This window comes from Clytia hemisphaerica, unplaced genomic scaffold, assembly GCF_902728285.1.
Source record: "Clytia hemisphaerica strain Z4C2 unplaced genomic scaffold, Clytia hemisphaerica genome assembly, whole genome shotgun sequence".
Taxonomy (NCBI): domain Eukaryota; kingdom Metazoa; phylum Cnidaria; class Hydrozoa; order Leptothecata; family Clytiidae; genus Clytia; species Clytia hemisphaerica.
In genome coordinates, this window is record NW_027103726.1 from 111,095 (window position 1) to 137,500 (window position 26,406).

General features: G+C 36.2%; 1 protein-coding gene and 15 non-coding genes across 16 annotated transcripts; 15 read left to right on the top strand and 1 right to left on the bottom strand.

Annotated features, from left to right (window-relative positions):
* Positions 1-5,577: 5,577 nt before the first annotated feature.
* Positions 5,578-18,489, bottom strand: LOC136804639 (protein-glutamine gamma-glutamyltransferase E-like). Its single transcript, XM_067061244.1, has 19 exons — positions 18,356-18,489; positions 18,092-18,229; positions 17,624-17,780; positions 16,874-16,976; positions 16,068-16,191; positions 15,292-15,558; positions 14,674-14,844; positions 13,837-13,955; positions 13,045-13,146; positions 12,541-12,715; positions 11,904-12,042; positions 11,398-11,501; positions 10,307-10,474; positions 9,725-9,877; positions 9,156-9,356; positions 8,608-8,789; positions 7,868-7,986; positions 6,960-7,011; positions 5,578-6,024 (listed from the first exon to the last, which is right to left on the bottom strand). Exons 1-19 carry the CDS (start codon positions 18,360-18,362, stop codon positions 5,920-5,922), a joined length of 2,586 nt encoding a protein of 861 aa, XP_066917345.1. The 5' UTR covers positions 18,363-18,489; the 3' UTR covers positions 5,578-5,919.
* Positions 18,490-23,771: 5,282 nt separating this feature from the next.
* On the top strand, positions 23,772-23,843 carry Trnaw-cca (transfer RNA tryptophan (anticodon CCA)). Its single transcript has one exon. It is a non-coding gene; the product is annotated as a tRNA-Trp (tRNA).
* A 105-nt stretch (positions 23,844-23,948) lies between these two features.
* Trnav-uac (transfer RNA valine (anticodon UAC)) lies at positions 23,949-24,021 on the top strand. The gene has a single exon. It is a non-coding gene; the product is annotated as a tRNA-Val (tRNA).
* A 74-nt stretch (positions 24,022-24,095) lies between these two features.
* Positions 24,096-24,168, top strand: Trnav-cac (transfer RNA valine (anticodon CAC)). The gene has a single exon. It is a non-coding gene; the product is annotated as a tRNA-Val (tRNA).
* Positions 24,169-24,252: 84 nt separating this feature from the next.
* Trnaw-cca (transfer RNA tryptophan (anticodon CCA)) lies at positions 24,253-24,324 on the top strand. Its single transcript has one exon. It is a non-coding gene; the product is annotated as a tRNA-Trp (tRNA).
* A 107-nt stretch (positions 24,325-24,431) lies between these two features.
* Trnav-uac (transfer RNA valine (anticodon UAC)) lies at positions 24,432-24,504 on the top strand. Its single transcript has one exon. It is a non-coding gene; the product is annotated as a tRNA-Val (tRNA).
* A 73-nt stretch (positions 24,505-24,577) lies between these two features.
* Positions 24,578-24,650, top strand: Trnav-cac (transfer RNA valine (anticodon CAC)). The gene has a single exon. It is a non-coding gene; the product is annotated as a tRNA-Val (tRNA).
* Positions 24,651-24,734: 84 nt separating this feature from the next.
* Trnaw-cca (transfer RNA tryptophan (anticodon CCA)) lies at positions 24,735-24,806 on the top strand. The gene has a single exon. It is a non-coding gene; the product is annotated as a tRNA-Trp (tRNA).
* A 105-nt stretch (positions 24,807-24,911) lies between these two features.
* Positions 24,912-24,984, top strand: Trnav-uac (transfer RNA valine (anticodon UAC)). The gene has a single exon. It is a non-coding gene; the product is annotated as a tRNA-Val (tRNA).
* Positions 24,985-25,057: 73 nt separating this feature from the next.
* Trnav-cac (transfer RNA valine (anticodon CAC)) lies at positions 25,058-25,132 on the top strand. Its single transcript has one exon. It is a non-coding gene; the product is annotated as a tRNA-Val (tRNA).
* An 84-nt stretch (positions 25,133-25,216) lies between these two features.
* On the top strand, positions 25,217-25,288 carry Trnaw-cca (transfer RNA tryptophan (anticodon CCA)). Its single transcript has one exon. It is a non-coding gene; the product is annotated as a tRNA-Trp (tRNA).
* Positions 25,289-25,395: 107 nt separating this feature from the next.
* Positions 25,396-25,468, top strand: Trnav-uac (transfer RNA valine (anticodon UAC)). Its single transcript has one exon. It is a non-coding gene; the product is annotated as a tRNA-Val (tRNA).
* Positions 25,469-25,541: 73 nt separating this feature from the next.
* Trnav-cac (transfer RNA valine (anticodon CAC)) lies at positions 25,542-25,614 on the top strand. Its single transcript has one exon. It is a non-coding gene; the product is annotated as a tRNA-Val (tRNA).
* An 84-nt stretch (positions 25,615-25,698) lies between these two features.
* Trnaw-cca (transfer RNA tryptophan (anticodon CCA)) lies at positions 25,699-25,770 on the top strand. The gene has a single exon. It is a non-coding gene; the product is annotated as a tRNA-Trp (tRNA).
* Positions 25,771-25,875: 105 nt separating this feature from the next.
* On the top strand, positions 25,876-25,948 carry Trnav-uac (transfer RNA valine (anticodon UAC)). The gene has a single exon. It is a non-coding gene; the product is annotated as a tRNA-Val (tRNA).
* A 73-nt stretch (positions 25,949-26,021) lies between these two features.
* Positions 26,022-26,094, top strand: Trnav-cac (transfer RNA valine (anticodon CAC)). Its single transcript has one exon. It is a non-coding gene; the product is annotated as a tRNA-Val (tRNA).
* The last annotated feature ends 312 nt before the right edge of the window (positions 26,095-26,406 follow it).

A 26,406-nucleotide genomic window follows, 5' to 3' on the forward strand; every position in this document is an offset into this window, starting at 1 on the left:
GGTCCTGAATCATCATGAAGTACCAGCTAAAGAAAGACACCAATGTATGAATCCATTGGAAGATGGACTGAAAAGAAACTCCACAGACTACACCTAAATCTACACTAGAACAATATTTTGGAAAACCTACTGCGCTGTAAACAATAGGAAATTAAAATCGCTTCCCATCTAAATTAAAACATTGTTGACAGGCCGGCATTTAGATAACTACTGTAAACCGACATTTAGAGAAGTGGAATGATAGACTTGTTTCAAAGCCTTTTTCAGTAGAAGATGGTAGAGTAGAGATGAAAAACACCTTGCTATGTTCAAGCGGGCTGGCCCGTTTTGACGGGTACTTTCCTTTTACGCATAGGGTTCTTTGCACATTGATCCAATTTGTTACAAATATTACAATTAAATGACTGTTTGGACCCTGGAGGTACCCACCTTGCAAGTGAAGGGTACGGATATGTGCCAGACTTTTTTGGAACCCGGAAGCTCGCCTGTATAGTTGGATCTCCGTCTCACTAAGGGTCTTTGGTCGTTGTTAATATTGAAAAAATTTCAGCTTCTTTCCCCATTTGAAAGATCAATAAAGTTAGGTCAAATTAATCCCAATGAGGGTCGTGAAATTCACAACATTTTCTGTTTTTTTCTCTTTTTCAAATCCCGCTAAGGGTCCGAAGATCAAGAGTCGGGTGGCACATACCCACCAGCTCTCAAGCCCCCCCCCTGGGAGCAAGATAAACGAAAACTTGCCAATGATGCTTTGTTAATATTTAAGGATGAAATGAAAACTGTTTCAGGATTGAAAAGAAAAGTTTTTTTCCAGGGGTCCTCATTGAATCATCAACCACATAACGGTACATTGGTCAGACCACATTATAAATCTTCATAATAATAGTGAGCGAGGAATATTATATTTCATAATACAGATCATAATATGAGATAAACAAGATATAGGATTGCGAAAATACAATCAATGTGTGGTTATGAGCTCATTTATCTTTCAATGATAATATATCTTATTTGGTTTTAAGTAAAGCCCTTACGACTGACTGGGTTGTCAATCTTTCTATCCGTGATATGCACCATATGCAACGTCTTCCTAGGATCCAACAGCTGATTGGCTGAGAGTGATGTATTGACTGAGTTTACGTCACTTACAACCAATCAGCTGTTGGGTCCATGATGTAAATTAATTTACCGTTTTGAGGAAGAAAAAATGATTGAAAACGATTTATTAAATTAAATTTAAATTTAGGAATGTAAAAAATACTAATTTGTCATCATCCTTTGTCACTCAGGAGTTCCAAGTAAAAGACAAAAAAAAACATTCCACCGCAGAAAACATAGGAAACAAATCTCACTATTTGGAGACATAAAAATCCCAGTCATCTACATAAATGGTGATAAGATGGTCTTTGGAATACCCGAATGAGGCTGGGTCTAAAAAATTATTAGAAAGCCTCAGCACTACACGCCGGCGATTTTTCTACTCCACTTGTACTGTTAAAGATAAGCACAAGAAAATGAGAAGAAAATCTATATACTCAAAAAACGAACGAGGTCAGAGTCTCGTTTGATGTGGTGTTTTTTCTTTTACAGGCAAATCTTGAAGGACTGCCAGTTTTAGCTTCTGATTCCTAATTGAATAATAGACTAATTTTTGATCAATAAATTTGTTTGCAAGGCCGAATATGAGCTACCTAATCAATACAAAATTTCTAGCAAATATCCTACGCTTGGAAACTTTATCCCACAGTTTAACCAAACATTATTAAAATCTAATGAGTTGCTGTTTATTTCTCGACAAAGAAAATCCTCCACACTTAAAAAGCGAGGTCATTCAAAGGATAATTAATTTGCACGTTGCTTTATTTGGAAAATTACCTCATCGAGATTAAGAGAATCATTTTTGATTGTCGCCAAGTTGTTAATGATATGGCAGATTATTACGTCAAGCAGTTTTCTTAAACTATATTGTCGTTTGGTATAAGTTTCCCAATTTCCACACAAAGATTTTTGTCACTTTTCTGGAGTCTTTCCGCTATTTTTCCCGGAATAACCGGTAAGAGATTGGAAAGGGTTTGCTTCTAAAGGTATGGAAAATCTTGCGTTTACTCACAAAACTAATATTCCGAAGCTTAATTTTCAATTAAACGGAGTCCTGGTCTTTTTCTGCTAGAAAAGTGGCAAAGGAATCTTACTGCAGAAATGGGAAACTTATACAAAACGACGGTAGTATTCAGATACTTTTGAAACGATGCAGCTTTCATAAATGTCGTTACCATTGTTTTCATATAGCAATTATGGTGCACAAGGTTCTGGGTTTTGCCACTGGAATCATATGAGTAGGTTCAATTTGTACAGTCCTGTATAGGTAAGTCTGGATCTAGGTGCACCGTAACCTATGTCGATATGTTTTTGACCCCGTCTGAATAATATGGCAGGAAACCAGGAAGAAAACAAAATACGATAAGATCACTACTAAAAGCTTTTCGTAATTAATCTTGCTGGAAAGACGATAGTTTTACCCTTCAGTTAAACTAAAATGTCGGGAAAATACACTTTGAGGGTAAAATTTTGGCCGCCCTTGGTAAATCTTACCAGCACTCGTTTCTTTTTTACTCGGTCAATAGCCCTCAAATTAATGACCTGGCTGGTCATTAAAATACAAAGTTAAATCAAAACAAACCTGATTTACAAAATTTACGGGCATTCGTTTTGAAATTTTGCTGCTTTGAATGGTCAGCCATTTGAGATCTATTCAAGTTTCCCTCCACTGATGCAAGCTACTCGACGGTAGAGACGGTATCAAAGTACTGAGTTTTAAGCCTGCAGGGCTAGAGGCGAGATTCCAGAGGTGAGACTCCCATTCAGAACCCCCACACGTAGTTTTTACACAAACGCCGGATTGAAACTAAAATCTATCGCTAGATTTCAAAAAATGTAGTCCTCAAAAACAAAGGAACCACTAGATACAACCCGTCGTCATGATTACGGCGCGTTTTGGATGGGAAATAAATGGCTTCAATTTCTCTTGCCTGAGAAGGGTTGCCTCTAGCCCTTCGGGCTTGAAATTAAAAGAATCAAAGAATATGATTAGTGGAATGAAAATCGGAGAGATTTTGAAACCTTGCACTTCCCCTTGCCTGTTTGTCTACGAAACCTCTCGAGAAGTTAAAATTACGTAAATTTGTCATTAACAATTAATTTTAGTAAAAAGACTAAAATAGATTTTCTTTAATTTGTCGAAATTACTTACGGAAGTTTGAAAACATACATACATCACTTGATACTCAATAGTTTCTGAACGTATTTATTGAAATTTCGAATTGAAATTTCCACCCATGCTTCTGCGTGGACTAAATGTGATTATGTAACTCTAAATCCAACTTTCCACTTCCCACGACACTTCTTAATGTACTTCAGTTTTACACCAAAGAAATGCACTAGGCGTCTACAACTAAACAGTAGAAAGGGCTAGATCCGCGGCCTTTATCGAAAAGTGAAGCAAGTTTTGGTAGGATTTCCTACCAAAGAAATCACGTGACAACAAGCCATTTCACTGGTTTGAGAGTTGCCAAATAGCGTTTGCCGCCTACTTTTTTTAATCTCGCGCTCCGAAAACAATTAAAATGCTATCCATCGGCACGAAATATAAAAAGTAAAAATTTTTGCTTCACTTTTTTTGCTGGAGAAGGCTTAAAGTTGCCTATTTAACCCTTCGGGCTTTATAGATCTGTGGTAATCACAAGCTCCATTAATTACTCTCTCCACCTCTCAACAAATATCAAATTTAAACATACAGTTGTAAATTGCAGGTCCCACGTGTACGAAACAAAACCGAAAACAAATATTACATACCTCCAGAAAAGGATCCATGTTCCATAAACTTCCAGGTCTCAAGAACGTAAACAAATTTATGCTTAAATCAACCAAGTAAAATGATAACAATATACGCTTTAAAAAATCAAAACCTTGGTCTAAGCAAATAGTTCAATAGTCTTTTACCAATTTTGAGCAGATTAATTCAAGAATCAGGTCGAAGGCGATGCCTCTCGGTTTGTATCGTATCTTAAAATGAACTGGACCAATAATTTCCCTTTATTGTAATAAGGGGTATATTTATTTTAAAGTCTCTAGGGTGATTTGGTGCACCTGATGGAGGCTGAAGCCTGCAGGTGGGAGGAGATAAAGCCGACGATGCCCACGAATCTAAGAGGGATTAAAGGGGATTAAAAGTGATTTCTTTTACAACTTAAGATACCCTTCCGCTTCTAGATGGTTATCTGTGGAAAACTGATAACGTCCTAATCATCAATAAACTTATTTATAAGAAAATAAAAAGGTAGGTATTAAATGATGGAAGTTAACAGGATATATCTTTCAGCTGGTATGGAACATTTGCTCCATAATAAATGCTTCCCTATTCAAAAAATCACTTGAAATCTGCTGTAAAGTTAAACTTATTTAAAAAAATGTTTAAAGGGACATTAAAGTAGTAAAATGTAAACATTGCGCAAACCACGTGTCATTAAAGAGAACAATTAAAATCACGTGTCCAAAACAAACTTGTAAAACAATTGAAGAATCAAAATTAGCCATATTTGGTTTGATTTTTTATTTTAACATGTGACATTTGTTTTGATTTTGTATCCGCTGCATACAGTTTGTTTACAAGTTTAGCAAGTACTGTTATGTCCCTTTAAATCAAGAAATCACTTGCAACATTGAAAACCTGTGAGATGAATGTCCACTCCGAATCAAGAACTTAGCTATATCTAAAAAAAAGGAAAAAAGAAAGAGATGCTGCTTTGGAGGCGGTTTTTGAATTTAGTTTTCCTTATAATACACGGGTTGCAAGATTATATCAATGCAGTCAAAATATGTGACTACTCAAAAAAGTTGAGATGATTTTATTCCCATGTTACTTGTTTTACAACTTTATTAGTGTCAATAACTTCGAACCAATCAGAAATAAATGTCATGTAACAAGCACATAGAAATTTCTAGTAAAAGCGTGATTTGTCTTCAGACTTTTTATTTTGCAGCTTGTGTATTGTAGTGCTGCAATGTTCCAAATGTTTCCCAAAGATTTTTAACTGTTCGACTATATGAACATGTAACATTTTTATGTCGAACAGCAAGCGATTTCGTTTTTAGAAATTTCTAAGCATTCTTATAAACCCATAAACATAAACGTGAACTTAATTGAGAACCGGGGTAACAAATTAATAATTTTGAAATTCTTTAGCCAATTATTTACCATGGTAAAATTTTCTCACAAAATATTAAGGAAAACTGACACGATGGAGCTTCAACATGCACTTAATTAGAAGAGACTAACCTAGACCTATACTCCTTCGCAGATGAATTGTTGAAATTTTCAGATAAAGATGAAAGATAATTTCCATGGAAAGACCCCGAAACTTTAGTAGGAAAACATATAAACGCCGACACCTTCCTTATTGACTCATCATTCGTCTCTGATAAGGTGTGTGGAACATATATCGAGTGGTTTTAAGATAAAGTGATAATTGCTTCAAAATGGCAAAAAGAAACAGGAATAATTTGACTTCAGCAACAAAGTGGTATTCAGCTATTTTCAATTTCTCATTCAAAATTAAATTAACCGTCGTTATAATTTTTATATTTACTATCTATTTGCAAAATTTATTTATTGCCAACAAGGAACTTTAGCAAAACAAGTAAGGGGCATTGTTTCCACTTTTCCTTCCCAAAACCATGTATCAAGGAAGCTTTGCATCCCACTTGAAGTCAATCTCACCTACTTCTTAACTTGTTACGAGTTTCCAACCGAGTCTCGTGAGACGGATCTGCGTTCTACCGTCTATATCACCATGCTTTGTTTGCATTATCAACTATCTACTATGTTCAAGAATAGAAATTCACGCCACTGCCTGTAGACCCTTAAAGCCTCATGACTTTGATGCCGATAGTCTGCTGAATTCCACCAAGCTGACGACTGTAAAAGCTGGCCATCAAACTCTTTTTCTTTGACTTTTCAGCAATGTTCTAAAAATGTGAGAAGCAAAAGTTTGAAGAAAGTTATCTATTTCGCGGGGGTGGGGTGTACTTAGGCAAAAATATGCGATGGGTACGGATGGACTGCTGTGGACGGTAATAGTCAGTTTTTTCAAAGTCTCTCTTAAGAGTCGGAAATATCAGAAAACTTTAGATTAGTCTCTGTAAGGGTCGGAAAATTCACGATTTTTAGGAAACTTTTGTAAAAAAGTCTCTCTAAGGGTAAGACTTTTTTCGAAAATCCAAGAAAATTTTTCAAGAAAGGCCCAAAGAGTGACCTTTTCAGCAAAACTCTCTAAGGGTCGGTTTACAGAGGTCCCGTTCGCATATACCCCTCATCCACCCACCCTATTTCTTAGTGTTCCCGACTCTTAATCTTAAAATTCTCGGATTATAGACTGAAAACTCGGGCAAACAGATTAAAAGCCAGCAGACACATTGTCATCCTTCCCGGAACTCGTCACTGCGGCTCGAGTAAGAAAGCATATGATGTAGATGTCACAAGATTGATCAAAACACATATTTATTGTAAATAACCTCCGGGAGGGGGGAGGGTAAAATGCGTGCTGGGTATGAACGAGCCATAAAAGTTCCTTTTCCACATTCTCGAAGGTCCCTCAAAGGTGTAAAAAACCATTAAAAAACAATCATATAAGAGCTCAAAAATTACGAAAATTAAAAACAAAACCCGTCAAAGGGTCATAAATTCTTGAAATTTGGACTAAAAATTTGTAAATTTTGTCAGAAAATTTGGGGCTAAATGGTGGCAAAAACTGAATAAAAATGGACATAATTTTCGAAAATCAGTCTCTCTAAGGGTCGATTTTCGAACTTTGGCTCTGACATTACCATCAGCTTGCAAACCTAGTAACCCCCAGAAAAAACTATATTCAAAGTTATATATAGAGAGAACGATAAGAGCTTACATCTGGCGTAATTTCCACAATCTTTTTGAAAGTGCTTCCCTCCTTGACGTCACTGAAAAACAAAGTTTATGATGAAATCAACAAAATGAATAAAACGATTGCCACAATAAATCCTACTGATACATTATTCGATTCTTTTTGAATCACGCAATGGGACTTTTCCCATTTCTTAACTGACTTTGCCAAAGATAGCCTGTTAGATACCGAAGATTATAATTTAGGACCTGGCCAAATAAGGCTTTTTCATAATTCTTTTGAGTGCAATGACTGCCTCATTTTGAAACCGTTACCAAAATGAGTGTTATACTTTCATAAAAAAACTAAACTTTTTATGAACTCCTTTGGGTTTCTCCAGACGTTATTTATGAAAAGGACTATGCATCTTTTCAACCGTTTCCACCAATTAGCGTGCGGGTATTTTTTTGTTTGTTTTACCACCCTAAAACCCTCCCAGTTTTTTTTTCGTACATGTAGACAATAGAAGAAGTGTAAAAAAGGATTGAATCGAGTTTAGGGTGTAATTAAATAATGATAATCGCCTGACCACGCGACTACGGTCGAAAAAGTTTATTGCTATTTACATATTTACGACGCAGAGAACAATAAAGAACGGGTTTCAAATTAGTTTTGTTAGTCGATTTCGTGTAATTTGCACGAAGAAATCTAGATTTGGATCTTATGGACCCGAAACGCGTGACCCGCGTGGTTTGTAAACAGACGCCCGATTGAAAGTAAAACGCATTGCTGGATTGTGAAAAATATGACTCTCAGAAGCAAAGGAAAGGTTAGATTCAATCCATCATTCTAAAAACAGCGCAAATCTTAAGGCTTCACTTTTTCTTGCTTCAGAAAGGTTAAAGATTCCTTTCTAGAGCTGTCTTGGTTTTAAGCTCAATAGTTTCACACACCTAACTTCTTCCACGTGTCGATCTTCAATTACACTGCCGTCAATTTTTACTTCACATTCTGTCAGTATTTTCGATAAAGGATTTGTCATAGATAGCTCACATTGCATTGGTTTGCCAGCCTGAAAATGAAGTTATATATTTTATGAAGTGTTGAATGGTGAAAAAGAATGCGGCTATTATATTTTGATTTTTCCCTATATTTTATAAAGTGATAACTGCGAAAAACAGTCTTCAAAAATACTTAGAAAAACTAATAAAACCAGGTCTCCTCGATCGGAGCTGCTCTGTTTCTATCTACAGAGTAAAGGTGCATTCGACTAAGGTTTAATATGGAAGGGGTTTATTTAAAGAATCCTACATTTACTAAAAATAAACAAAAAGAACGATAAATTTCATAACAAACGACAAATTTCGACGTCGACAACCCCGACCTAGTTAGTTTGTCCACCCCTACGAATTATTCTTCTTTGGTTATCACGGGAATTAACTACATATGGTTTTAAAGAACGAAAAATTACGCATGCGTGTTACAATGCAGGATTCTTTTGTCCTTTAGAGGAACAGACTGATGGCCAGCGCACCGGTACAATGATATATATAGGTCTTCTCTTTGTAACCACATTCCTCCCGTGCTATGTTCAGCTCTTGAGAGAATCAAAAAGCTTTCGGTCGACTATGTAAATATTGGCTCTACCATCCAATCTCCAGATTCCCCAGCAGATCCCAGAGTGAACTGTTACCTTAACATCTGGTGTTAGAATTTTCAGCATTAATTCTGGTTTATCAATGTTAACAAGATGACTAGCAACGGCCAATTGTTTAGTGGTATCCACGGTAACCGTTCCCGTGATTCGGAATAACGTTTCTTCTGAAAGATAGTCTTCAACTTCCTTTGTGTTTATTTCAAAGAAATTACTGTGTTCTGGAAAATAATAAAGATGACGATAAGATTAGATTTTTAGAGTAGTGGAGGTTTTTCGATCTTCTCCGTTCGAAATTCTGCTTATGAAGCCAAGACATTTGAGTAAGTTTAGCGTTATGAAGAGATTACTGAGCGAATGTTTCTCTACAAGCTCTTACTTTCAAAACGTCAGGCTTAGTTTTAGCTCAGAATTAAAAAAAGCATATAAAGAACAATCACAGCGCCAGATTTCAGAAATGGCTAAGAAAATGATGATTTTAAGCCAATTTTAAGTCAACAAGTTAATAAAGCGTATTTTAAGAACATTAAAGCCTAAAGTTACTAAAGAATAAGCGAGTAATAAAACGAGGGAAAAAATTTACTCACTTGTATTTCCTTTGACGGTGATTTTATGTTTATCAGATTTGACGACTTTGATAACGACACCGTCATATCGCACAACAAAAACACGCCAAAATAACGTCATCGTTCGCAATTCACCGCACGTATTTTCTATTTTGATCTCGCCTGTCAAATCACTTCCCGGTTTAAAAGCCTCTTGTTCAGTTGAAATTTCCACGACGATTTCTACAAACCAGGGATATAGTTGTTAAAATCAATAATCCTCTATGTTATATATGGTTAGGTAGACTACTACGCTTATTGTGGCTGTTTAAACTCCTTAAGTACTGAGTGAAACTGAAATTTAAGATTTGCTCAAAGTCATGGTACGCCAACATCAAATGCTATTTTCTCGGCCTTGGTTATAAATAGCAAAAAATCTTTTCTAATTGCCGCTTTTTTGAATTAGGTCGTCAATCAAAATTACTGACAGCTAAACGAATTGTTAATAAACTTTGCTTAACTGAAAAAGTTAAGGAATACAGATCACTTTCGTAATTAGCAAAGTATACGATATTACAAAACAGAAAATGACAAACAAAATCACAAGATACCTTTGGGTACAGCTTTCACAGCGATATTCTTTGACTTAAGTAATGCCTTTTTAACGGAAGCCCTTTCCATCATTGAACCCTCAACGAATTTATACTCATCAGTGATGTCATCTGCTTTGTCTTCACCAACAGCTTTGGTGACCACTTTCTCACCTGTAAATAGCGAAAAAAAGATATCATAATCCAGATGCAGTCAACTCTCTCTAATTCGAATCTTTTTGTAATTCGAAATAAAAGATTGGCCCCTCAGCATGGAAAGTCGTACGTAATCCAAATCTTTCAGTAAGTCGAAGAAAATCTCCCCTTGCAGATCAAAATTAGTCCCTTGAAGATCATATTAAAGTGAGTCAAATATAAAATGCTAAAAAATACCCGAATTTTTGGCAAAATTTTCCGAAAATGGTGACCCTTGAAGAGACAATAGTTTCCATGTTTGTGATTTTGTTACAGAGTGACGTGGTTTTTGAACAACTTAGAGAGATTTTTGAGTTGTAAAGAAAGGAACCCTTTATATACCTGCGCAAACCTAAAACATGTTTTGTCAAAATACCTAGCTAAAGTTCATGACAAAACTTTGCTTACCAATAGTAGTACGATTTCTGTAAACCGGGTCGAATTTTCCATCATCATTTTGTTGCCAGTAAATGGTGTCTGCATTGACTTCAGCAAATACAAATCCAGTGTCATAATTCAAATGGATTTCACCCTCCTTGATTGCTAGCAATGAGCAAGGTCCCATTTGGTAAAGACCTGTGAATCAGAAGTAAAAAGCTTCGATTAACCATGGTATAGCTATGATGGGGAAGAAATGATAGTTTTATGGTTTCAAGTTTTCATTACCCTGAGTATCAGAGGTTAAGTTTTCAAAGAAAATAGTAACCTCTGAAGACAAATAATAGAAATTTTATCGCGCATGTGTCAATCTAATCACTGTAGAAAAAATCAAAGATGAAGAGCAAATATTACCATATTAATGTCTAGCAGACTGTATCAGTATGCAGTTTACTATTTACGAATTCCCCAGAAACCTCCAAGTGTAGTTGAAATGAGTTTATTTCGAAAGAAATCTTTTACATGATCCCCAAATGTATAACAGTAATTACTAAACTTTTAATTATGGAAATGTCACTTTAATTGAATCGAAATAATAGACAGACTTTATGTTATGATTCTCTATCACTGACTCTTTTTACAAAGCATTGATGACTTTTTGTAAGTTGTGTTTTCAACGACGGGAATAAAAATATCGACTTTGACGCTCATCCAAGATCTTGGATGGTCGTCATGGTTACTTTTGTCTTCGCTGATTGCGCGATGAATAGAATCTCGATTCGTCGGCACAGCGTAAATATATGATTTTGAGCTGTGCTTTTCACGGTAAGTTTTCATAGTTTCTCTTTATGTTTCATTTTTATTTTATTTAGTACTTTCGACACTTGCTCTCCTTGAGGTCTGATCTCTGATCTTCACCATACATATAATAGAAATTGTTCTAGGCGCCCATAAATAAAAAATGAAGACATGATTCTTTGATATAATCAATTAAGCTATTGACTATCCATCTTTTATCAAAATTCTAAATCTCATCACCTTGTTTGTCTGGCTGTTTATAAGGTCAGTTAGATTGGTTTGAGATACCTCAAGAATTATTATTAGCTATCCGATTCTCTTACCCATGCTTCTTTCTTGAGGCGTTGAGTCAACCGCCTGCCATCCGCCATAACCAGGTGGAAGATCAGGGCGTGCCATCCAGACATCGTTCCAAACATGGAAATTCCTGAATAACCAAAATGAAGTTAAGCTCGTTGGTGGACTTAAAAACACCAATATTTTTAACACTAGATATAACTATTTTATCACAAACCCTCTGGGACCCCTATCCCACTCGAACATTCGCTGAAATTTTCTCCCTGGTGAACTACTTTTGCTACAACTGCTGTCCCAGCTGGCACACAACGTTGTTTCAACGTTTATTTAACGTTCACAACGTCTTAGATGAACGTCGAAGCATCGTTGTGTGCCAGTTGAGGCTCCTTGAAAAAGATAGAGACGCTCTATTTAGTGTTTAATATATGAGAAATCTCTGCTTTATAAGGGTTTAAATTTTTGGCTCACTTTAACAAGGGCGAATATTACTCCTTGATCATTATCCATGACACTAAAACATACGTTCTCTTACCACACAGAATCTGAAGACTTATCATCCAGCGGTTCGCCCTCCTTATCAAAATAAACATCATTCGAACAATTGCCATCAGAATCGTGTGCAGAACTGTAATTTGTTACCGGTCGACATGGAATGCCAATCGCCCTGAAAACTAGAATCAAAAGGAAGAAATATCATTAATCCGATATCAATATTTTGAGTAAATATGTTGCAAAATACAAAATAACAGCATATCCTCAAAATTTTTCACTAAATAAAAAAGTTCATATCTGGCCTCATAGAAATTTCATTAAAGAAGCAGTAGTCTGTGTCAAAGATAATTTTGAATAAAGGACAAAGTGGTTCAGTAAAGAGATGTAAATTTATTTTGAGGCCAACTCACTACTTCCCTTTAGCCTAAAATATATGAGTTTGCGTACAGCCTTAACTAAAATGTAAAATTCTTGTCCATCTACCACCTAGACTATCAAAATAGTCGTCTACGACGCTGCAGCTAACGCCCGCCTTACGCTTACTATGTTCGCCTAGTTCATTCATCATTTCCAAACTAAACTAGCGGCTTTTTTCCAGATTAATATTATCCCTGTTTCGACTTATTTCCCCGATTTGTGTGTACGAGAAAAGGACTGTTCTACAGCCGATTGTCTACCTGTCGTCAACATTGCACTGAATACCCAACATTGACCGTATTTGACAGACAAGTTCTTTTGTTGATAATGTTGCAGGATATCTGGTGTGCTTGACCACGATGTCGGTGCTTTACCGTCGTCATAATTGCCGTCCCAGCGTCCTGAAAGCAGCCCTGTGTTGTCACAACTATTTCCCTAAAATGGAAAAAAGTTTTTTGTTTTTTAAAGAAGTACATTGTTTGTGAAAAATAAAATAAAACTTTTTATATATCAGTAGAAGAAGCTGGTGGTGATTTTTGTCTAAAGTGTAAATATTCAATAGAAACAATAATGACCAAAAATCTAAAAAAAGTCTGATAAAAAACTCTTCAGAAAGTAGCCCGCAGGGCGTAAAGAGTTTTTCGTTTGATATATCATATCTATAAACCAGTGAAAAGCTTAAAAGAAACGTACGGAAGGAAGAATTACAGATTAAAGGCCTTTTTGCTAGTGCTTGGCAAATTATAAGTTCTTGTTTTTCTCACCTTTGAAGATAAGAATCTAGCGATCAGAGCAGCAGATGTTCGTTCTTTCCCTTTCATCTCATCAAGCATCTTCAGAACGGTGAACAAACAAATCTCTTCAAACTAGAAAAATAAGAATCAAGACTTGAAGTTGGCATCAATGAAACTAAATGAAGTTTGATACCCCTGTTCCAAAGCCCACGGTGAGAATTTTCCCACAGTCGGGATGAAAATTTATATCGAAATCTCAATATCTCTTAAATTTTATTTTTCCTAACTCCAAGAATCCAGTTTGAATTGTTCTAGAGTACAAGCTAAAGTCAATTTCCTAGTTTAGCTGAAAATTCATCGTAATTATTCCAACGGGGACGAAATTTCAGCCAATAGTGGCTGTCAGTGTTTTTGAAATATTAGTATTCAAAATTCAAAAAACAAGAGTGCTATTTCAAAAAAGGAAAATGGGTAAACTATTGGCCAATCTTTGCAACTTTGCAAGGTATCTAGAACTGAATCATTTGACTTTTTAGTTCCACACTGGCCGGAAAAATCAGTAGACGGGGATGTCTGCAATGATGGATGAACCAACAGATCAAACTTCAAGGAGTAGACTCAGGAAAATCTTTCAGATGAATAATATTAAGGCTTGTTGCCCAGCTTTAAGTGTTAACTCTTTTTTATTAGCATGTAGAAACCATATCAGTGTAACTGGTAACTGGGGTGATTCCCTTGGGAGCGGTTTCCATATGGTAGTAAAAAAGGTGCATACAAATATACATAAGATTTCCATTTTGTCGCAGAAAAGAGGAGACATACCTGTCCAAAGTACCATTTGAGGGGAACTGGTCGATAACCAGTACCACGGTAAATCAAACCACGTTGTCGGAGAAGATACTCTTTGATTTTATCCTCATCCTCCATGTAGACTTCGTCATCTGCGAAGAGAAGAAAAAGATGAGAAGAAGATGAATGCTGATTTCTTTAGAGGGTGCAATTTTCTCGTAAGTTTCAATAGTCACTCTGCAAGATGGCCAATGTTATGGCCAATTTCTGATTTTAAAATACTTTTTACAGTAGGATGAAGAAGTTACGTTACAAGAGTAGAGTTTTCGTCTGTTTATTGTACAACATTCTTAACTAACCACTTCACCAGTAGTATAAAGACTTAAAGACTGTCAATGTGTCATTGGTTAACTTTACCTACTACAATATGAGAAATTAACCAAGTTTTCTGCTTAGTTAGTTCACAACGATATACACTACGTTCGTGAAGGGTATTTGTCCTTGAAATAATTTTAGAAATTGCCCATTGGTTTTTTTAGAGAGCGACTATAAGATTTATGAGGATCTTCTCAAAATTTTCATGGTCAAAATCTTTGGTGATATTCTTTGGAAGAAGATACCATGCATTTTTCTTCCATCATATGCACAGAAGATATTAACCTATTTGTTTGAGGAACGATGGTCAAATGGCTTATAGAGTCAGCGTTACCAACAAGGGGTTCGTGGTTCAAATCCTAGTCCCTTCCAAAATTCGAATCAGTTTATAGATAGCCAAGCCGGCTGGCCGTGCAACAAAAAGGCCTATATTACTGGCCTATCCACGTTAAATATTCATTCTATCTAGTTAACTCTTAAGTATTCCATTGTTACCTTTACACCATGGATTAAAGAGAATGCAGCATTTCGAATCATGTAAATAAATCACACCATCGTCATCTTCAAGAGTTAAACTGAAACAGCCAACTAATGCATCTGACGGAATGAATATTTCGACATTGACTTCAGTTTTGGTGAAATCTACGATACGGTAGCCCCATTTATCTGAGAATGAAGAAAAGTCATATACATTGGAGTCCTCATAACAAGGGGAATACAAAGTCAAGCAAATTTCAAGTTATAGAGTATAGGTCTATAGGGCATTATTAACTGAAGGGACGAGAAAACCCGTTCGAGTTAAGGAGATACGTTAAGGTTTTCTCAATGAAGCTTCTTCTATACAATAATAGTCGTGTTTCTGAAAGCCTTTTTTGCAGGGTTTTTTGTTTTTATGAGTTAACTGCTTAGTTTTAATCAAAATAGGAATAGTTGAATCCCCCTGTTCAAAATCATTAACACATCACAAAACTAATAGCAAAATAGAGCTATTGAAATAATGAAGAATCGTCTTTGACGACGTATTAGACCACCAGTTTCAGACACTAAAAAGGGTTTCTAGGGGATGCTCTTCTACTTTAAAATATAAGTTAATCTAACCATATATGATCTAACCTTGTTGTTTCCGTTGTACAAATTCTTTCCCTGTACATTCCTCTATAGTCACCAATGTTTTATTGATCGATCTCGCATTTTTCCCAGTCTTTAAAACAAAATGAAAATCATCCGTCCCACCGTGGTATTTACGGGCTAGAACAACCGTCATTTTGAAGGTCTGCCCACGTCGTAGTAAAATTGCATCCTCTTCTATTAGCTTGAATTTGTCGGTATGATGTTCGACTGCAGTTTCAGGGAATGCCTCCATTGTGACAATGGGGATACCTATTCAGTAGATAAAAGTTGTATTGATGTATGTCTTAAGGGCTACTTAGACTGCACAATATATTGGTGAGCAATATTCGAAAATATAGTTTTCGGACCGTAACGTACGAGGTAAACAACCGGTGCTCTAATATAAAAAGGAATTTTCATTATGTAAACAATCCCCCTATATTGTTGGAATATTGCAAATCTAGCTGACAATATATTGCGGACACCTTTTCAATTTATTGCCAGCACTCAGCAACATATCGTCAATATATTGCCTGACAATATATTGTGTAGTGTATGTAGCCCTTTAATACAGCTTTGTTACGGCCTTGTTGCGATGAATTGACCCACCTACTACATTCTAAATGTTTACCCGTGAGATTTCAAAGTATTAAGAAATCCTTGGGAAATCTAAGGGAAAACAATAATTCGAGCAATCTTAGTGAGGTGTTGTATTAAATCCAAACTTACAATATTGAAATTAGAATGTTTAATGTCAAAAATAAATAAATAAAGCCCACCATCTAATTCAAGATTTTTTGTTAGTCCACTATTATCAGCCGAGTTTTCTTTGAACAACCAATCATAAAGTGGAAACACCGATCGTTTCAATGAACCATCCTCAATCTTCTCTCGAATGATGATCTTTAAGAAAAAAAAATCGAAAGCTCTTTAAAAGGATATCATGGTTTTCCTATAAGCATAACATATATAAGCGTATGCAGGCTCAGGTTTCGGTACCTAAACAATGGCTCTATTGTTTAAGAACAATAGAATACTAAGCATGGTGCGAACCTGATGTAGGAGCAGACACTTGCTTATAAAAAATATATGTATTATATTAAACGTACAGTTGACTCTCACTAATTGGAGCTCGAACGGGCAATCTTATTTGTTCGGATTACAGACAGATTCAAAATACAGAAATTATTTTAAGTGGGTTTCTCTTTGACCGGGGCATGGAGCAAGTTTGAATTATAGAAAGATTCAAATAATAGAAATTCGAATTTAAACGAGAGTCTACTGTATCTACTATCATTTGCTTACATGGCATCTTAACAAAAAGAGGGAACGAACCTCTGCTTGGTCAGCATAAAAGGTGCACCTGCTTTGTACATTATAAATATGTCTATAAGAAAACTTTGTTGGAGTTTCTCAAAGACTTTGAAGTTAATTAAGCCTTACATTGAAACGACTGATACTCAGTTGAAAAACATTTCTTTGTGAAATAACGACGCTTTCAAACACATGTTAGCATTTCATGACTCAACATTACATCAAGATTCCTCATAAAATCCAATTAAAAGGGAATGAATCATGTAATTACCTGATTTAGAAACCATCCAGGAAAGATGCCTGTATTATCATGACAAACTTCAACACGATACAAGATTCCTACATCGCGAGCTCGAATCTCAAATTCATCAACTCTGGAAAGATAAAAGTACGGTTAAGGAGCTTATACTAGGTTAGCATTGTACACTGACTACGCCCCCTTTCCTTCTCACAGACCCGGTAGGATTTTTTCAGCCAGTGGGGATAAAAATAACGGACTGAAATTCGATGGGGATTGATATTCCCATATGTTTTATAGCTGGGGATGTCAATTCTTTTGTTTTTTTAAGTCAGACAATTCAGTGGGGATGGGAACAATAGCATAATATTTTGCCGTGAGGATTGGCTTATTTGATTATCTTCAATGGGGACAAAAATTGGAGGACAATTTTTCCACCGGGGAAGATATTTTGGTCAATTTTTCCCATGGGAAGGGGTCCCAGTGGGTCTGTGAGAAGGGGGTGTATGACTCAACATTGCATCAAGATTTCTCATATAATCCCATTAAAAGGGATTCTTAAAGTTTACGATAATGGCTGTCTTTTGATGAGCTTGGATCGTTCTTCCCCAAAGTATTTCCGGATGCTCTACTGTAACAGGCTTTTATTTTAAAGGACCAGTAGCTGTTTTATGCTTGCCTGTTTCTTGCCTATTTTTTTATTTCAATAAATTCAAATCAACTTCTTAGCAATTTCTTCATAATAAGGAAAAAATTAATTCAGCATTGCTAATTATCACTTACTGTCCACGCTCGAATGGAGATTTCTTATTGTTCGAATTATTAAGCGGTATTTTAGTAGATTGTCCTTTAGAGCCGAAAAGAGTGAGGAATACATTGGCATCGGTGCCGGCATATTTGATGTCACCAGTATGAACGATCACGTGATATGACTTCTCACCTGAAATTGACATTCCAAAAATAAGCATTCAAGATTATGAATAACTCGGAAATATTAGTAAAAGGCTTTTTGAAAAGATTTTATTCCGTTTTGCTTTTTCATTCTTTTCATTGATAATACAGTGCAGTCTCTCTAACCCAAACATCTATAACACGAGCCTCCTTAACTGGAACAAGGTTTATGTCCTTTTTAATAAAATGGAGTTATGGAGACTCCACCGCATGCCTTTTGAATCGGTGGGATCCTCTTTTAATTCCATTTTACTATTAATGATATAAAAAACTTTTTTGCAAAATTTATTGGATACTTACGAACATCACCTCCTCGAACTGTGACACGAACCGAATCTCCAACTCGATAACTTGCAAATCCGGCAACACCGCCAATGTTACTGTTGGGACCGCCATTACCACTGCCTCCATTGTTGTTGTTATTGTTTCTCCCGCTCGCTAAATAAAAACAGATAATTTCGTATATAGTTTCAATGTACACGTTGAATAATTTTCGATCAATAGCTCGTGGATGGGTGATTTGCTTTCAATGCTTACAGAAAAAAGAGGATTTATCTCACCAACCTGACATTCTTATCTCATTAAAACCTCGAAAGTTACCATAAAACCTCTTCTTTATTGTCCCACAAAAAAATCAAATATCTTCTTTAGACTTCTTCTCAGACACAAGATAAAATGGAAAGTGAAAAAAGAAATCTGGGATGGAAGCTTTTGCTTTTTTGATTAAGATTCGTGTTCGTTGTTAATTATTTATCAAATCAACGATACACTTTTGGCATGCATTCTTTGGCATTAATTTTGAATGGTTGAAAGTAGATTTGAACGCGGCTTAATGAATTAGAACAGCTGCATTGAAATGTACTTCAGCTAAAATGTATGAATAATTTAATGGGAATGTAGCTTTTCATTGAGTATAACATTGGAAGAATAAGATTTTTAGAAAATGTACGCCTTCTAAAAAAGCAGCCAAACTCTAAGAATTTATATTGAAGTGTATAAATAACCATTTTCGAACCAAGTCAATCGCTCTACAAAACCTATATATGAGAAAGAGAAATATTCATTTGAAAATATATGATTTGACCATATATAAATGGTGAAACAATGATAAATGTGTGCATCAAGATGTGCACCGAGTTATTTATAAAAGTATTATAATAGGTAAAGAATAGCTAAATAAGCTAAAATCGTAGGTATTTGGTAGTTCACATCATGTATTAGAGTTCTACTGAGCTGTACAACTTTTGAAGAATCGAAAGAAGTCCTTTTTGGTTACCGGGTGACAACCGCCGTACTGGACAAACTATAAGATTATGAAGAAACCTTATTTTATTTTGTTGCTGTGTATTGCCATATTGGCATTTTATTTCATGTTTGAGTCATGGAATCAAGATATACTGGACAAAAAATCGATACTCAACATTCAACCTTTACCGGTAGCAATTGAAGCTCAAGATTCTGTTACAGAAATACTTAAAAGTAAAATCATTTTGACCGCTAAAGAGAAAAAAAGGAAGAATATTCATTTTCTGTATGAGGATGAAAAGGCGTATATAAGTAAGACGCCAACCGACAAAATTGTTTATCAACGTGCAGTAAACGATATGGCGTCCATTAAAACAGATACCTTATCGAGTAGTCTGAACTCTTCATTTATGAATTTTTCAAAAAGCTTAAACAATCGGAAAGTCAAGAAGAGTGTTCAAAATTTTACTGCCAATATGAACATAAATGAAACAACAAACTCAGCTTATCTTAATGATACCAGCTTTAAAAATCGAACCCAACAAAAAAAAAGCTCAAAAACGATACTAGTTTATACAAGATATTCAGAATCGAAAATATGGCCAAGAATGAAACCAACGGACCTTGTGAAAGAGCTTGACGGTTCTTCATGCGGTAACAGCATTTGTAGTTTAACTTACAACAAGACAATGCTTTTGAAGAGTGATGCAGTGTTATTTCACGAGCCTTACCTACCTTCCAGCATATTACTGAAACATCTAAGAGCGATTGTTCCAGAATCGCAATTTTGGATATGGAATTTACGGGAGCCTCCGACGCATCTTACAAAAGATTTAAGTCGATATAATAATATTTTCAATTGGACTTGTACGTATAGTCGAAAATCTGAAGTTTATGATCCTATTTTTCATATAGTTAGTAAGGCGGGGAAGAAAACTTTGACAAGTCAAGATTTCTCTAAAGGCAGGACAAAGATGATTTTTGCAGCAATTAATAATTGTTTTGTTGAGAGAGTTTTAATGATTAAACGATTAAAGAAATTGGTCTCGTTTGATGTTTATGGAGCATGTGGAAGAAAAGTTGGAGATGCCAACCTACCACCATGTCCAAGGTAAATAAAGAAATGATTTAAAACTGTTAGAAAACTATTAGAGCTTATTAAACACAGAGCAGAGCAGCTAAACCAAAGCATTTCTCCAACCAATTCTCATCATGAAACTGCGAAAGTTTTAGATGAATACAAAATGGTAAAGTTGATCCTCGCTAATTCGAATGGGGATTCTTATTCGTTCGAACAACACAGGGAGATTCAAATTATAGTAAGTATTTCAAGTGGGGTTTCCCCCTATGCTTCTGCTCATCCTCTAGCGAAAAAAATTTCTTATAGAGGCTGCTTAGTACTCGGTAAATCCTCTTTCCCACAAAATGCCGCTTCTCGCCGAAATTCGGCGAAAAGCCACCATAGCGGGAAACCAATCCATACACTATTAAGCAGACCTCTAGGAAGTATAGGTCTGCGATTCAGACTAGTTTCCCCCCTGACGGGAACTGAGAATAAGTTCGAATTATTGAAAGATTCGAATAATAGAAGTTCAAATAAGCGAGAGTCAACTGTATTGAATATTCACAGATCTTGCAGCATAGTATAAGATAACCGCACCTTTCTTATACTATGCTTGCAGCTTGTAAAACACCATTAACCATGTCGTCATGCCACTAAACAACTATTGAGGTAGGGGTGTAGAGATATCATAATTTGTCAAATCGAACTAAGATTTAGAATATTTCTATTTTAGGTTTACTGAATCCTGTTCCAAGATAATGCGAAAATACCATTTCTATTTTGCAATGGAGAATTCGTACTGTGATAATTATATTACGGAGAAATATTATCAAAACGGTTTACTAAACGGTCTTATACCCATTGTCCTCGGTGGTGCACATTACGGAGATAATCGAGTGGCAATAAGTCATAGTTATATCAATTTGCAAGATTTTGATAGCTTAGAAAATTTAACTAACTTTCTTGAATATCTTGCAAATAATAAGACAGCTTATAACAAATATTTTTGGTGGAGAGATTTTTATGAAATCAAAAGACAATCAAAAGTATGTGCTGTTTGTAAAAGACTTTGGGAATCAGAAAAAGCGGATAAGGAAATCGACACCACAAGTTACAATTCAACAACCGGACACGAGTTAAGTACGTTTTGGAGCGTAAAGAAAAATTGTAAAAGTTGGATGAAAATAATCTCGAAATATATTTAATCAGTTTTAAATTTTTTTTCAGTACGCTACCGTACACTTTTTTTCAAATCCAAGAAACTTTCATGTTCATGTTTCTTAATCTACCGACGGAAATTTCGATCAGCAAAAGTCCTTTCTTTTCTGTCACCACTACAATTTTATTGGGCAAAAATGAGGTTTTCTCAAAAATTTTCAATTTTCAGCAATTGAGACCATGCCCTATCTCATTTTCTATATGGAAATGCTTTTGAAAAACATAAAAAAAACATTAACATTAAAGGGCGGAACTTCTCGCCTTAGGTATCCCGAATTAGTAAACTTTATTTTTCCTTCGATGAAAAGTATAGCCTGGTCAGGGTTTAAAGTTTTAATGGGCCTGTTTAGAAAAAAACAGTGAAATTCTTTATAAATATGAGGAGAACTCACCATCAACAATCACCATAGTATTTTCTCCGGCTCTTGCTATCACCCCTTTGTTACTATTCGGTTCCGATACACATATGCGCATACGTAAACTGTTCTTATTTGTCATTATTCTTACACTAAAACCATATGTCCAAATGATGTTACAATATTCTTGGATTAGAAAAGAAAGCGAATTCACTCACAATAAAAACTATATAATTTCATAATTTGCTTGATTAGGCGAAGCCAAATTAATTTGTTGTTTTACGGGTCAAGCTACCCAAAAAAGAGGGTCGGTGTCGGCGAAAAAATAAAAAAAAAGTAGAATTTCACCTATAAAATCTCCTAAAAAGGCAGCAAAAACTACTATATCTTGACAAAAATACGAAATAGAAAATAAGTCGAATTTTTGGATAAAATGAAAAATTGAACATAAAATTCACAAAACCTTGGAAAAACTATCAAAAATTTGAAAATTAGGCTGTCTGTAAAGCAATGAAAATAAAAATATATTACCAAAATCAATTTTATTTTTATTTCCATTTTTGGAATTTCAGGGTCGGTTGGGCCAGTAAAACAACTAATCAAATTGCTCTCGCCTTATGGAAAGTTAAAAAGGTATCTCATTCTAGAGCTTAATCGTGATCTGTTGATAGTAATTTTTCTTCCAATCTATTAAAAGATCATGAAATCAATAAACAGCTTGACTTTAGTGGATATATTTTTGACATGATCAAAGACGAATAAGAAAAAGAGAACAAGCAATGTCTATTCATTATACTGAATAACTTTTTCATGCTTTGTCAAGACGACAATCGTACTTTGATTTATATTCACATTGAATCAAAGATTGTTGTTTTTTCTTCCCACGAAGTGTTGAGAAATAAATGCTCAAATGATCACTGGACGTTTGCATAATGATGAAAATTTCAATGAGAAGAAAATATTTACCTCGAGTCCCCCCTCCCCGAGAGTCCCTCCTGTTCATTTAAGTTCCTAGATTTTTTTCTTTTCTAAACATCCTAAAAATAACAGAACATTGTTATCAAGGTATCAATTTTAGGGTTTTTCTTGCTGTGCTGATTCATGGGATAGTTTTTCATCACAAAGAGAGGCTACTCCCTTACGATTTACTGTGGAAAAAGTGACACTTCGTATTAATTACGTATATATAATAATAGCCATGCGTGTCTGAAGCCTTATCTGCAGCGTTTTTGTTTTTGTTAGTGATTTTAAATCCCGCGATTCTTTTACTATGCGGGTAATGTTTCATTAAAAATAACAGTTTACTGCCTGTTTTATTCAAAATAGGAATAGTCGAATCCCCCTGCCAAAAAGCATTTTGAGACTGACTTTTTTATCCTTGACTGTTTATAGTGCCAAAACTGGAAACTCAGAAACTAATCCCGAAAGTGAAGAGAATCAATCCCAATTGAAACTTGAAACCAATCTTAACTTTTAATGACATCATTTGGTCATATCTCACCATTTTCTCGATTTGACAAACTTACCGGTAGTTTTAATTTCAGGAAATAATAAACTTCTAATAGGTTTTTAGGAAATAATGGGAGTTTCTGGGAGATAATTAATATAAATCAATAAACGATTCACAAAATAAAACCACCACCTAGGAAAAGAAAATATATCAGAGCTAGGGGGTAGTTTGCGTGATGACGTGATACTTTTTGAAGAGTGATTATGTGATTTGGAAACTTTTTTTCGTGATTGCGTAATTAGAGTGCAAATCGTGATCAGAATTTGAAAAATTTTTGTGCCGACATTATGTGATTTGGACATTTTCAAAGGAAAGTGTGATTACTCTGTTTCTTTCAACTCAGTAACCACAAGAAATTATTTAGCTTAAATATAGGGGATGCGTCTATAGACGCTTTGCGTCTACGCTTTGTGTATTAAGCCCTTTGCCCTCTGCCCTCTACAATTGAAATTGATAGTGACAGCCAGTGTAAATGTTACAATGCCTTAAAAGTGATGATAGGGGAGCAGAACAAAATTAGAAATGATTATTACAAGAAGAATTAGTCCAATTAAAGTTGGAGAAAATGCAAGGGGACGCACCTGGTCAGGCTCCGTGGCGCAATGGTAGCGCGTCTGACTCCAGATCAGAAGGTTGCGTGTTCAACTCACGTCGGGGTCATGTGAAGAACAACTTTACCTTTGCTTCATTGGATGCGTCGATGAACCATTGACGAAACGATGTACGCTGGTGATGTTCCAAATATACGGCGTCTTATTATGTTCAGGTTTCGTAGTGTAGTGGTCATCACGTCTGCTTTACACGCAGAAGGTCCTCGGTTCAAACCCGAGCGGAACCATTATAAGATTTTTTTGACGTCAAATAAATCTGATTAGAACATGCACATATTTCACTTTGAGACGAGAACTTTTCGGTTTCGTAGTGTAGTGGTTATCACGTATGCTTCACACGCATAAGGTCCTCGGTTCAAACCCGAGCGGAACCATTTAGAATAAAATTAGAAATGATTATTACAAGAAGAATTAGTCCAATTAAAGTTGCAGAAAATGCAAGGGGACGCACCTGGTCAGGCTCCGTGGCGCAATGGTAGCGCGTCTGACTCCAGATCAGAAGGTTGCGTGTTCAACTCACGTCGGGGTCATGTGAAGAACAAACTTTACCTTTGCTTCATTGGATGCGTCGATGAACCATTGACGAAACGAATGTACGCTGGTGATGTTCCAAATATACGGCGTCTTATTATGTTCAGGTTTCGTAGTGTAGTGGTCATCACGTCTGCTTTACACGCAGAAGGTCCTCGGTTCAAACCCGAGCGGAACCATTATAAGATTTTTTGACGTCAAATAAATCTGATTAGAACATGCACATATTTCACTTTGAGACGAGAACTTTTCGGTTTCGTAGTGTAGTGGTTATCACGTATGCTTCACACGCATAAGGTCCTCGGTTCAAACCCGAGCGGAACCATTTAGAATAAAATTAGAAATGATTATTACAAGAAGAATTAGTCCAATTAAAGTTGCAGAAAATGCAAGGGGACGCACCTGGTCAGGCTCCGTGGCGCAATGGTAGCGCGTCTGACTCCAGATCAGAAGGTTGCGTGTTCAACTCACGTCGGGGTCATGTGAAGAACAACTTTACCTTTGCTTCATTGGATGCGTCGATGAACCATTGACGAAACGATGTACGCTGGTGATGTTCCAAATATACGGCGTCTTATTATGTTCAGGTTTCGTAGTGTAGTGGTCATCACGTCTGCTTTACACGCAGAAGGTCCTCGGTTCAAACCCGAGCGGAACCATTATAAGATTTTTTGACGTCAAATAAATCTGATTAGAACATGCACATATTTCACTTTGAGACGAGAACTTTTCGGTTTCGTAGTGTAGTGGTTATCACGTATGCTTCACACACGCATAAGGTCCTCGGTTCAAACCCGAGCGGAACCATTTAGAATAAAATTAGAAATGATTATTACAAGAAGAATTAGTCCAATTAAAGTTGCAGAAAATGCAAGGGGACGCACCTGGTCAGGCTCCGTGGCGCAATGGTAGCGCGTCTGACTCCAGATCAGAAGGTTGCGTGTTCAACTCACGTCGGGGTCATGTGGAAGAACAACTTTACCTTTGCTTCATTGGAATGCGTCGATGAACCATTGACGAAACAATGTACGCTGGTGATGTTCCAAATATACGGCGTCTTATTATGTTCAGGTTTCGTAGTGTAGTGGTCATCACGTCTGCTTTACACGCAGAAGGTCCTCGGTTCAAACCCGAGCGGAACCATTATAAGATTTTTTGACGTCAAATAAATCTGATTAGAACATGCACATATTTCACTTTGAGACGAGAACTTTTCGGTTTCGTAGTGTAGTGGTTATCACGTATGCTTCACACGCATAAGGTCCTCGGTTCAAACCCGAGCGGAACCATTTAGAATAAAATTAGAAATGATTATTACAAGAAGAATTAGTCCAATTAAAGTTGGAGAAAATGCAAGAGGACGCACCTGGTCAGGCTCCGTGGCGCAATGGTAGCGCGTCTGACTCCAGATCAGAAGGTTGCGTGTTCAACTCACGTCGGGGTCATGTGGAGAACAACTTTACCTTTGCTTCATTGAATGCGTCGATGAACCATTGACGAAACGATGTACGCTGGTGATGTTCCAAATATACGGCGTCTTATTATGTTCAGGTTTCGTAGTGTAGTGGTCATCACGTCTGCTTTACACGCAGAAGGTCCTCGGTTCAAACCCGAGCGGAACCATTATAAGATTTTTTGACGTCAAATAAATCTGATTAGAACATGCACATATTTCACTTTGAGACGAGAACTTTTCGGTTTCGTAGTGTAGTGGTTATCACGTATGCTTCACACGCATAAGGTCCTCGGTTCAAACCCGAGCGGAACCATTTAGAATAAAATTAGAAATGATTATTACAAGAAGAATTAGTCCAATTAAAGTTGGAGAGAAAATGCAAGAGGGACGCACCTGGTCAGGCTCCGTGGCGCAATGGTACGCGCGTCTGACTCCAGATCAGAAGGTTGCGGTGTTTCAACTCACGTCGGGGTCATGTGAAGAACAACTTTACCTTTGCTTCATTGGAATGCGTCGATGAACCATTGACGAAACAATGTACGCTGGTGATGTTCCAAATATACGGCGTCTTATTATGTTCAGGTTTCGTAGTGTAGTGGTCATCACGTCTGCTTTAACACGCAGA

What these genes read in the sequence shown, in the direction of transcription:
- LOC136804639 (XM_067061244.1), bottom strand. An exon ending in AGTTCGAGGAGGTGATGTTC is followed by an intron (nt 17,781 to 18,091) that starts GTAAGTATCCAA and finishes TGTCAATTTCAG; the next exon opens with GTGAGAAGTCATATCACGTG. An exon ending in CACCGTCAAAGGAAATACAA is followed by an intron (nt 8,790 to 9,155) that starts GTGAGTAAATTT and finishes ATTATTTTCCAG; the next exon opens with AACACAGTAATTTCTTTGAA.